Source organism: Marmota monax, unplaced genomic scaffold (genome assembly GCF_021218885.2).
Source record: "Marmota monax isolate L192 unplaced genomic scaffold, Marmota_monax_Labrador192_F-V1.1 WCK01_AAM20220418_F8-fsc00317, whole genome shotgun sequence".
In the NCBI taxonomy this organism is placed as follows: domain Eukaryota; kingdom Metazoa; phylum Chordata; class Mammalia; order Rodentia; family Sciuridae; genus Marmota; species Marmota monax.
The window spans coordinates 1,169,745-1,182,786 of NW_026693234.1; the positions used below are offsets into that span (position 1 = coordinate 1,169,745).

General features: G+C 39.0%; 1 protein-coding gene across 3 annotated transcripts in view; it reads right to left on the reverse strand.

Moving 5' to 3' along the window:
- The window catches only part of Rffl (ring finger and FYVE like domain containing E3 ubiquitin protein ligase), a 64,670-nt gene that overhangs the window by 35,583 nt on the left and 16,045 nt on the right, over positions 1–13,042 (reverse strand). The window contains exon 2 of one of the 3 annotated variants that reach the window (XM_046456095.2): positions 8,566–8,709. The exons of the other annotated variants lie outside the window; for them this stretch is intronic. Within the exon in view, the coding sequence (XP_046312051.1) occupies positions 8,566–8,662 (97 nt within the window). The 5' untranslated portion in view covers positions 8,663–8,709. The remainder of the gene's footprint in view (positions 1–8,565; positions 8,710–13,042) is intronic. 3 annotated transcript variants of the gene reach the window in all.

The following is a 13,042-nucleotide window of genomic DNA, read 5'->3' on the forward strand; positions in this document are numbered from 1 at the left end:
CTAGCAAACCCTAGAATCCTGTTAACAAGAAAGGAAATTTTCACTTTAAAATAATAAATTGGCATTCTGTTCTGAGCTCAGTCACTCAACCCCAAATGCAATGCTGTCTCCAAGACTCATCATTCCCAGACACCCAACAAAATACATTTTATATATAACCCAAGAACAAACCTAGAACATACTGACCAAAACTGAGGAGTCCTCCTGAGAACCTCGTTTGGCATCCCTCTAGCCAGCCCCACCTAAATGCCACTCCCCTAGTTTGTATTCTTTCCCATACTCCTCCATCCTCCACCTCTCCCTCTCTAACCTTCTAGAGGTCAAAGATTTCATCTTAACACATTTTTGCATTCCTTCCCCTCCATATTCCAAAAGCAAACCGAAATACAATAAATACAAGAACAAATTTCAAACACAACTTTCATTTAACAACACAATCCACTGCAATTCACCTTTCCTGCACTGAACTCTCTGAACTTTTTCAGATTACTGAACTCTTCTCCCCTCCTCCCACCTTTATATTCCTGCATATTACAGAAAATTCAGAAACTTTATTTAACTGGGTTCTCAAGTAAATTATATAATTGGGGGCAAGCCATCACTAGCTCTGAAAAACTTTTATCCATCTCTGGTTGATGTCCCATAGAACTTTTCAAAGAGCAATTCTATGCAGGGTTAGGGAGTATGAGGCCTACAGTCAGAGCTCATAGTCTTTTTATTCATGCAAACGCTTAACAACAGATTAAGTGGCCCAAATGGGAACTAATATGATGTTCTACTCTAAGTAACCTCCAACCACTATATTCTCCTCTTTCATCCTTCTATGTCATAAAACTAGAAATCCCCTCACTTTACCAAAACAATTAAATCTGATTCCATCTACTTTTCCTTTCTTTTTTTTTTTTTAAGTTGTAGGTGGACACAATACCTTTATTTATTTTCAGGTGGTGCTGAGGATTGAACCCAGTGCCTCACATATGCTAGGCCAGCACTCTACTTCTGAGCTACAACACCAGCTCCCTGATTCCACCTATTTTTGAGAAGCACTATGGTACAGTGAAAAAAGAACAAATCAGAAGTCCATCTGGTGCCATAGAATAGTAATCATTTTGTCTGTGCCTCAGATTCCTCAATTGCAAAATGGGTATTTTAATATGTTTCTTACAGAATCATTGAGAATTAAATGGAAAAATATAAGAAAATGAAGGAGAAAAAGGGTAAGGTGGTAAATTTTTTAAGTGAAACAGACCTGGAGTCAAATTCTAGTTGTATCACTTAACTAGTTGTGTGATCTCAGGTAAATTAAAAATTTCTAGTCCTGTTTCTTATCTGTAAAGTAGGATGAGAGGTGTGTAGACAGACTACAGGCTAGTTCACTTTCCATTCTACCCTCTGCCTCATTTTTTCTCCCTATATTTTAAAAAATCCCTCAGTAAAGTCCTCCATTTTTCATCAGCAGCAAAACGAAACAGAACTGTATCTATATTTAACAGCAATTGGACATGTACTCCTATACAAATATACTATGTTCTATCTAAATCATAAACTAAAAAGGAATTTCAAAGGGTAAGGTAAAGCTGTAGAAAAACTTGAGTTCTAATATTTCCTTTTTCTACCCCAAAAGAAAGCCTTATGCATCCCTAAAATTTGGAAATTATATACTGTTTAGTAAAATAGTACAGAACTATTTTGCAAACTTTTTTGGGGGGGTGAGGGGGTATGAGGGATTGAACTCAGGGGCACTCGATCACTGAGCCACATCCCCAGCTCTATTTTGTACTTTATTTAGAGACGGGGTTTCACTGAGTTGTTTAGCACCTCACTGTTGCTGAGGCTAGCTTTGATCTGGTAATCTTCCTGCCTTAGCCTCCGGAGAAGCTGGGATTACAGGCATGAGCCACCATGCCTGGCTTATTTTGCAAATTTTTTAAAGACAAAAAATAAATAGAATAGACTGGGTACAGCATCTAGCACAGTGACAGGCATAGAGAGCTGCTTAAATAAATGTTGGCGCCCTGGTTTTTAAAAACGGACCTTCACACTCAGGCCTCTTTGTACAAGTTTATACAAAGTGAGCTCTGTTGTGTCCCTTTTACTTCATTCCCAGTCTCTAAGAAAGCAGCTGGCACTCTGCCTTCACTTCCTCTTCATACACTCATTCATTAACTCCACTTCACTCTACAGAAGCTCTTCTCCAGGTCACCAATGAACAGATGGAGAAATGCATAGCTTTTCCTAAGTCCTCAAACTTCATGACCTCCTCCTCCTCATGATGATGACCTATTGACATTTCTTCCTGAATCTCTTACTGGATCCTTCTTCTGTCTTCCACAAAAATGCAGTAGTTGGACTATCCTTTGACTCCAAGGACCAATCTTTCTCCCTGTCCTCCTTTCCTGGCTTCTCCTTTTGCTCCCTAAATATGCTCTAGGGTTCTGTCTCCCCACTCTTCCTTTCCTTCTCTAGTGAATTTTACTGGTTTTAGTCTTTAAATATATCCATCATCTATTCTATGTCCACTGCCATACCCTAACCTATCTGCCTCCATCTTTTAAGAAGGAAAGTAAGCACTTCTTCATTGGTTCCTCCTTTGCCACTCTCTATCCTCAAGACAGTAGCTATGATAAACTTTTATTTTAAAAAATAAATTTCTGCTTGTTACTTTCCTGTTTCAAAGTTTTCTATGGTTTCAAAAGTCTATCATTCTTTTGAGTAAATACTAGGCTTCCTATATGGTCCACAAAAGCTCCACATGATGTGGCCTCCCCTGCCTCACCACTTACTTCACGCCGCTCTCCCTCTCTCTTTGACCTCACTCAATCTTCTGTCATGTCTATTATTCCTCAAAAAAAAAAAAAAAAGGTATTTATTATCCTCAAGGCCTCACACTTGTGGTTCCTATCAGAAGGAGGGCTCCTTAAGTCAGTCAGCCTTTGGTTCACCTTCCCTATAACATAATTGTCTGGCACACAGTGAGGGAACACTTTATTTGCTGGAAGAATAGATTTCTTAGTATTCAGTCAGGTAACTCCCAAATCTAAATCTCTGGCATCAGTCTCTCCCTTCAGTTTCAGTACCTTATTTCTAAAAGCCTGCTAGATATTCACCCCTCAACTTTAGCAATACCAAGTGTACTCAAAACCAGACACTTTTTCAAAACCAGTTCCTCCAATCTTCTGAAAGTATATGAGCAATATGATTCCCACTTTCCAGTTCAAAACACTGAATTCCTCATTCATTTGCTCTGTCTGTCCAAAACTCTAATCACTCTTTGAAAGTAAATTCAAATACCACTTCATTCATTCATGCATTCAATCATCTACTTATTCATTCAACAAATACCGAGTACCTTTTATGAGGCAAAGATACAGGAAAGCAAAGCAGACATACTTTTGTCAATTATATGTGAGTCAATCACACAAATATTTAATTATAGAATAAAAAAGGCTATGAAGAAAAATCACTAGGAACCATGAGAAAAAAAGTGAGGCATCAAGAAACACTACTCAACCAAGCACAGGGGTACACACCTATAATCCTATCAACTCAGGAGTCTGAAGCAGGAGGATTGCAAGTTTGAGACCAGCCTCAGCAACTCAGCAAGGCCCTAAGCAACTCAGCGAAACCCTGTCTCAAAAAAAAAGGGCTGGGATATGGCTCAGTGGTTAAATGTCCTGGGTTCAATCACTGGAACCAAAAAGAAACACTGCTCTGATGATGTGCTGACTGAGAGAGATATGACTTCTAATAGGCAGCCTGGAGGGAAGAGCAGGCCAAGCAGAGGGATCAACCAAGTCCTGAAAGCAGGAGACCAGCAGGCCTATTTAAGGCACCTACCATTTCTGCCATACGGAACATATCTATCTGGACCTGTCCCCTACCTCCATACTCATTTCACTGGTGGTTACCTGAGAGAAAGGACAGAGAGTGTCTCTCATGAGCCAAAAGCCCCAGGAGATGCCAAGTCACATGTCTGGTGCCTAGGAATCTAAGATTGTAAAAAGCTCCCACATGACTCTGATATGCAGCCAAATTTGCAAATCGAATGCCCAATGACCCATTCAAAAGACATATATGATTATTCTCTCATGAAAAATCTCTATGGCCAGTGCGGCAAATAGTTTCTAAAATTGGCAGCAATAATCCCAACCATAATTTGTCCCAAAAGGACAACCAAGTCCTTTTGTGGGGTGACTTAAATGTTCTACCCTTACAGAGGTAAAGTTCATGGCCCCACCTCTTGAATCTGGGCTATACTTGTGACCAACTTTGACCAAAGAATGGTTCAGAAGTGATAATGAATGGCTCCCAGACTAGAAAAAGACCCTGCTGCTTCCATTATGGCCCAGTCACTATGTACAAGGAGCCTGATCTAGATTAATAAACAATGGGAGGCCATGAAACAGACAGACTGCATGGAGAACCAAGAGGTCCTCGCCAAAAGTTAGCATCAAGGCCCCAAACATGTGAGTGAAGCCGTGGACTGAATCCTCCAGTCCAATCATCATCACTTGGAGGAAAGCAACGTGTCCTCCTTCCTTGAACTAGTAACCCACAGAATCATGAAAAACAAAATGGTTGTCATTTTACTCCAACAAAAACTTCTGGGGCTGGAGATATAGAACACTTTCCTAGCATGTACACCCACACTTTTGGGTAATTTTTTTGGGTAATTTTTTACTAGATAACTGTAACAGTCAGAAATTTAAAACTCTCTCTAGCAGTCATTCAAATGTTTCCTAACTTTGATGACCAAAAACATCTTCCTTATATTCATCAAAATTACTCCTCCTTCAATTTAAGCCCATTTCTTCTTACATCTTTGAAGTTGATGAAGAATAATTAATCAAAATCCCTCTGGCAACTAGTCTCATGCTTGAAAATGATAATCAAGCTATCCCTTAGCTTCTTCTCTAGGCTAAAATCTTTCTCCTCTTTTAAACTTACACTGATAGGGCCTATTTCCCAACCTTTTAATCATCTTTGATTATCCTCTCAACTATAAAAGAACCAAAATTGAGTGTCAAAATGTTTCTAACAGAGATTATTTCCTAGCACCGATGGTTCATCTTTTTATAATCTCGTTTCACATAGTCCCAAATATGGCAGCACCCCAAAAGTTATGAAGTGTTCTACAAACTTAATCACTCACTAGAATTGCTATGAGCCCTTTTCTGCTCTTAACAATTTACTTTTTTTTCATTTTGACTCCCTTCACTCATCAAGCTGATGTGACACTGCAGAACAGCAGTCAGTTTTTACATATTCCAAATATTGTAAGTACAATAGAAGTCCAATGAGACAGGAGTATGACTCAGTGGTAGAGCACTTGAGTAGCACTTGAGGCCCAAGATTCAATCCTTAGCACTGTCAACTTAAGGGGGGAAAAAAAGGGATAAAAAAGAAGGAAGAGAAAAGCCTGAGAGGTTGGAGTAGGCACACCATTAATTTCAATCAAGGAAGGTCTCTAATCATAACTGGGGCCTTTCCATAGGTCAGGTAAACTCTGGTACCTCCTCCATCTACCTTGATAATAAGGTGGCCTTGTAAAAGGCAAGATCTGTAGCACTTGCCTCTTCAGCAAAGGTCCCATTTATGTAGAACCAGATAGGGTGTATTTAACTACAAAGAAACCAACTGGTTATGTAATACATTGCAAGAATACATTTTTTCCTGATTCTTACCTCAACATATGCTTCTAAATAGAATTAGACACTGGTAAAATAGGGATAATAAAGCCTACCCCAACATAATATATGGAAATAATTTTTGTAAGGCACTATAAAAATGTTAGGATAAGACTTCAGCAAGTCCCTTAAATCTTCACACTAACTTAAAATTGTTACCTGAGGGTTTCAGGTAACACATACTGTTATGGTTTAGATGTGAAGTGTCCCCCAAAAGCCTTTTTGCATGTGAGACAATGCAAAAATGTTCAGAGATGAAATGACTGGGTTATAAGAGCCTTAACCCAATCAGTGAATTAATCACCTGATAGGATTAATTGAGTGGCAAGAGGAGTATCTCTCTGCTTTCTGATAATCATATGAGCTGCTTCCCTCTGCCATACTCTTCTGCCATGATGTTCTGCCTGACCTCCAGCCCTGAGGCTGAGGAAAGGAGTCTGCTGTCTGTAGATTGAGACCTCTGAAACTGTGAGCCCCTACATAAACTTCTCCTCTCCTAAAATGGTTCTGATCAGATCTTTGAGTCATGGTAGTGAAAAAGCTGACTAAAACACATACTAAATAGGTAGCCATGGGCTCAAAGTCACCAACGGGAGCCAAAACCATCTGTCTAAGCAGAGTATATGAATTTTTCAACCTTTCAAAACCTAGAACAGTGGTTTGACCTTGGTAACCCACTTCAGGCACTGTTTCTGATGGTGCCAGTCTCCACACTCAGAACCAAATTCAGTCAAGGAACTCAACAATCTAAAGCAAAAGAGACAGTGCTGTTGGAGTCAAATCAGGCAGAATAACTATACTTGGGAGGTAGGAGCTCACTTCATATATTAACTATGACTTCTAGGGGATAAGAATTTCATCAATCAGAGAAAGGGAGACTGTTAGGAAAAGGCATGGAGTGCTGAAGAGATATCTAGGAATGGGATAAGAGAAGTTTAGTGAAGGCAGAGAGGAGAGCATTGGCTGAGAGAAGGAGAGAACAGTGACTGGCAGGACAGGGTCAAATTTAAAGCATTTTACAAATAAAGCTACACAGAAAACTGAGAACCAATGGCATCCTGAAAAGACAAGAGTAAAGATTAGATTTGGCCTTTAGGAAGATAACTTGGGCAACAATATGAAGAAGATAGGAGCAGAGAAAGATTTAAAGTGGAGTAACCAAAGTACATTTGATAAGAGTCTGAACCAAGAATTGCAAACATCAAATTCCTGGAGGCAAAATAAATAAAATGTAAAATCTTTGGTCTATAAGATCTTGGAGAACGGTAGTCTCTGTGATCTTTGAAGAGTACAGGGCCTGACAAAATGTTCACAAAAATTTTAAGCCACTGAGCTGTTTAAACAAAATGTCCAGTTTTCTGATCTCAGGTAAACTGAAGCAATGACAGTGAAGATGAAGAAAAGCCACACATCAAACCAATATCAACAAGGTTTAGCAATCATGGGTTTATCATATTTAGAGGATGTGAACATAAAAGGAGAGAACAGGAAGACTCGGTGGATATAATTAACAGAGTTCAAACCTACAGCAATATACACAGAGCATGTGAGGCAGCAGGTGAGAAAATGCGTTCAGGTGTGTGCATGCTGAATTTAAGATGCCTTTTGAACACCCTGATAGTTGTCAGATTAGACAAAGCTTGTCGAGATTGCCCAGTTGGCAATAAGAATCCAGATGGATAAGAGGGATCGCTGGGCTACTAAAACATACTAGGGGTAGCTGAAGTTATGGGCATCTTTGAGATTCTTGGAGGGAAGACAGAAGGGCAAAGACTTGGAGCATCTCAACATTCGCTGGATTATCAAAAGAGAATGAGAAAAAATAACAGAAGGACACTGGAAACTCAGGAGAGGAAAAATGAAAAGGACTGTTGAGGTAAAATAGTTCAACAGTGTTAAATGCTAGGCAGAAATTAAGATGGAGGCTGAAACAGGGACAATGGTTTGATAATTAGTTCACTGATGATCTGCAGAAAAGCCACAGTAGGGTGCTTATGGTGGAACCAAAAAGGACAAAAAGCTCATTGAGAAAGAGAGGAGCTCTTCCTCTCTCCGTCCTTACTGAGAACCTAATATGTGCAGAGTACTGGTGAATACAATTCTAAAACAAACCCTCATTCCCAGCATCCCTACCCTGTGCCTGAAGTAAAAACCAGATTCTCCTTACTCAACAGACCCGGTAAATAAGCAGCAGCTTTGTGGAAGTGACTTCTAGGCCGAAACCAGCTGGCCAGGTTCGCTGGGGAAAGATGTTTCAGAGAAGGCCCACAGGTACAAAGGTGAGAGTACACAGACCACTTCAAGTAACTAACTATAAGGACGAGTGCCTCAGAGATATGAGAGTTTTGACTCTAGCTGAAGAGCTTAAAGGTGAAAACAGGAGGGAAAAGGGCAGGAACCTGAACAGAATATAAGGGGAGGCTCTTCACAATCCCTCACAAAGGAAGATGGGCACAAACTCACAGGTAACAGTTCAGTATTCCATCAATTCAACATTCAGTTAGGAGGACGGTACTCAAATGTGTACCTCTCTTCTATTCACAATGGTTTAGTCTGACCAAACTGTTTCTCACAAGATACAAAAATAACAGAAAAAAAAATTTTTAAATAAGAGCAAAAGATGGATGAAGTTGCAAACCTAACATGGTTTCTCAAAGGCTTACATAAACAATGTTCTAATGAGTTCTAAAACCACATCCAGATCCCAAATAAAAGGAAATGTTTCCTCTCAAGGACCCCTTCAAAGAGTTTGAAGGGCTAACTTTAACACACCCAAATTGATAAAGCATTGACTCACTTCTGAAGACTAAGGACTTCCCCAGTTTCTTCCCCCAGCTTAGTCTAGCTTAAGGAAACAGAGAAAACAATCTAGGGTTACCTGATTTTTCCTGTTTCAAAATACTGCCACAGCACACAGCAAGCTGCCTCCAATTCCTGCCACTGAGGTTACTGGAGCCATGTTCAGATGAGATCATCTCAGGAACCAACAGCAGCAGCTTTCAGGCAGAGTGAATGGTGCCGCCTGGGGACGTATCTTTGGTAAGCAAGATTGCAACAGAGCAGGCAGTTTACCCAGGGCAGTGCTGACTCACGCTAGGCAAAACTCCTATTACCCAAACAACTCAGCCTGAGCCAACTACAATCAACTGCAACCTAGAAAAGAAAAGGCACCCCACTGATTGTTTTAAATCAAGGGCTGATTATTGGGGACAGGTAAACCTCATTCCCCCTACTGCTAGTAGTAATTCGGCAGCTCCTGGAGCCCTTACTATGAAAGAAAGCCTCCAAGGCCGTTTCTGAAATTTCATCTGAACACAGCCTTGAACTGGGCACAGCAAGATTGCCGCAGGTGGGAGGTTCACAGCTCTAAAGATTTCCCTAGGAAGGTAAAGAAGTCACTCTGCATTTACAAACTGAATCACCTGGGCTGGTGGCTTCAGAGGAAATGGCCCGGTCATTTCACCACTCACTGGTCAAGTCATTAGGGTGAATTTTTGTCAGCTCTACCCAGGCTCACTATTCTTTTTTCCATCTAGGCCTGCTCTGGTCTCTGTTTCCTTAGACAACTCGACTCTCTCATTAAGACAGAACTACAGCAGGATTCTTCCTTTTTTTTTAATTAGCTGCCACATTCTCTGTGCTAAAATGAAATATAGGAGGCTGTGAAAATCACTTAACCAACTTGCTCTTAAGAGAAAAATCCCTAAATGTATGTCAATTCTTATTTATTAGCCTACTTATTAAAAAATTAATCCTAGGGCTGGGGATGTGGCTCAAGCGGTAGCGCGCTCGCCTGGCATGTGTGCGGCCCGGGTTCGATCCTCAGCACCACATACAAACAAAGATGTTGTGTCCGCCGAGAACTAAAATAAATAAATAAATATTTAAAAAAAAAAAAAAAAAAACAGCTAAAAAATTAATCCTAGAATGACTGACTCATCATTATTATTGAATTTGCTCTGATAGGTTGGAACTAGCACTGGTGTTATGCAAAGAAAACAAAAGATCAAGTCCTTGCTATCTGTTTTAACTTGAAAGGAGAAAAAGTAAAGTTCATATCATATCCTTCTGTCCCCTGTTTAAAAAATGCAAGAGTTCCATGTCCCATCAGCTATTTCTTAGCCAGGGCATTTGAGGCTGCTGTACCTAGCCTTCTTGTCTTTCACAGTAGGTCTCACAGGACATGAACTCTGGATGTAGCTGCCAAGCCAACTTGTCATTCAATAAATGTTAGGTTAATTAAAATGTTCAAGCAGATACTTTCATTCCTTTTCACGGGACTAAGTTTAAAAAAAAAAAAGTCTTTTATCCAACTCACAGAATTCTCCTTAACTACATTATTCAAGTAGGATAACCACTCTGGGCTTTTATAAGATATTATAAAACGTTTTCCCCCTTTTTTCCCCTCAACTTCAGTGCTTCCTATTCAGAAAATGGCTGTTTAAAGAAACTTTGTCTTCAGTGTGTTAATTAGTCCTTTTCAAATGATAAAAGCATCTTTATAGCAGCTGACAACAATTATCTCATGAACCACACTTTTAAAAATATTTCTGTAGTTGATGATAAGTCACAAACATTCTAATATGAAACAACTCTTAGGATACAAATACAGAACCTCATTTGGAAAAAACATGGTATTGTTAGAAAAGCTTCTGGCCCATTCAACATTAGTGAACTCTAAATAAGGGAGAGAATATCCAGATTGTAGAGTGTCCACAAAGTAATATGAAATAGGAGGAAAACAATCAAGAACCAGAAGCATCAGAACTCCATAACTGATAAGACAAATACCATTCAGCAGGTGAGGAGAGCCTCTGAAGCTCTGGAATTCTGATAGTTTTTATCAGTTTCCCCAAAATACAGCCATACTCCATCCTAGTTCCTTCTTTTAGACCAGAAAGGTTGAAGATACACATCTGGAGCTTATGAAAGACGCTAAATTTGAACTATGGCTTCAGACACTTCAAATTTTATGAGGTTATATGAAAATAATGAGATTATGTAAAAATAAGAAAAATAACTGCAGTATGTGATTAAGTTCTTTCAAAACATTATTTTAGGGTTGGGGCTGCAGCTCAGTGATAGAGTGCCTGCCTCGCATGTGTACGGCACTGGGTTCAATCCGCGGCACCATATAAAAATAAATTAAATAAAGATATTGTGTCCATCTACAACTAAAAAGAAAAAAAAATTTTAAAACTCAAGTAATTTATACCCAAAATTATTAATAGGGTTTGGTAGTATAAACTCTACCACTGAGCTACTACATTCCTAGCCCTACGTTTATTTATTTATAAATAAGTGGCGCACGGGTACACACACATACCACGTACATAAAATTTCACCACACATAAAATTTGTATGTATCCACACCCACTGTTTTACTTGAATAGAAAAATGTAACATCATTTATAGCCCACATTTATTTTTTCCTCCGATAGATCTTAGCATTATAAACAATAAGCAAGTGTCAAAAAGAAGTATTCATTTCTCAGGATTCTGTAACTTTCAAATCCTCAGAAAATTAACAAATATACAAAAAGAACAGGATAACACAACCAGGCGGAACTGCAATGGGGACAAGGATCAAGGAACTGTGTTTAGCTTTCCTGATATTTGAACTTTTCTTAAACAACAAGGATATGTTCAAATATGACTCTGTTATTTAAAATTCAGTAAATTTTCACAATTTTTATTGTTTGCATACTACTTTATTACTGGTTCTTGTCTTCTATCACGTGTTAACAAACAACATAGAAATGTACAAAAAGCATAGATCAACTAAAAGTATGGATTTACAATTTCTTACAAATTGTATGCAGTTTTATTTTTATGTCGGAATGCAGAAATCTATATTGATAATATTTTCTGATAGTAAAATTGTACCTAATTAACAGATTTCAAGTAAATCAAGAGCTCATGTCATTCTACTTCTTGGCTTCCGCTGAGCTTTACAATCTGATTCAGTTTGAGAATGACTAGTAATAAGCACACAAAGTCCAACAAATGTTTTCCATCAAGTCAAGAAAACTCAAATATCATAGTGAAAGTGGTAAAAAGAAATCTTTTCTCCTTTATATTCTTTCCTCTCCATACCTTCTGTCTACTTTCCACCCCCTGCATCTTAAATGATACTGAGCATTCCTTCTTTTTATCAAAATTAATCTTAAGTCCACTTCCTTTTTCTGATCAAGAAAGTTAATTAGTAAATCTAAATTTCCAGGAATCAGTGGCTGTCTCACACTATTGCTAATTAAAGACACTGCCAAAATCTAATCTTTTGTGTTCAGGAATCATATTAACTTTTTTTTTTTTTTTTAACTAAAGTACCTACTATTTAAGAAAAATAATATGGGTGCCAACCAAACATCTATCATCTAATAAATCATAAAAACTTAAACACAAAAAATGAAGTAAATTTTAGGATAGTCAAAAATCAACTGTAGGGGTACTTAGAAATCAAAAGGGTGCTTAGTGAAAATGATCGCTTACCATCTCAGTCCTTCAGATGCTCTGAATTAACAGAAGTGGAAGGAGACCCCAGAATCTGAATTTTAAATAAGTGTCTCTCCCCCACACAGGATTCTGATGCAGAAAAGAGCCTTGGAGTGTACTTTGAGAGACAAGTGACAGCTATTTTCCCTAAGTGCTACTCAGGGCAAAATCACTTTTTTTCCCAAAGACCACCAAAGCAGAACAGTAGTCACACTGAGCAGGTCCTAGACATCAGTCCCCTCACCCACAAGAACCACAAAGAATATAATAATTGAACTGTTATTTTGTTGGTTGGACCATTATTTTCTTCAAGTCTCCAGAGGCAATTATCCTAACTACTATTAAGGACTTCAGCTGTCACCCACAATCTTGTTACACAGAGACATTTTCATACCTGGGATGCAATACAAGGGGCTTAATGGAATTTTTATAGCTGTGAAAATTAAAGTTCACTTGACTCAACAGAACAGTCAAATGAAACAAAGGCAAAAACCTCCCCCAAAGGTACAGGTTGAAAGTTGAGGCTTTTGACTTCCTGATGAGGCAGTTTTGCCAGAAATTCAAACCATGGATGCTCTATAGCTCATGTGTCTCCAGAGTGCCCAAATGTCAACTTATCACCACAGCATCAGCCAGCACAGGCTCACTGTAACGTTTGGAAGCACAAACCTGCTGTATAAAATGGCCTCTCCTGGGAGACAAAGGCTGTCGCCATGGCAGAGATCATTCCATCTTGGGGCCAGAAGGACCAGGCAGTCCCTTTAATCTTTAACGAGCCACTTCCACGTTCAGATATGGGAACTGGCGATGCTCAACCTGCTTCACAGCACTCTGCTGCAAAACAACCCCCGAGTGGCATG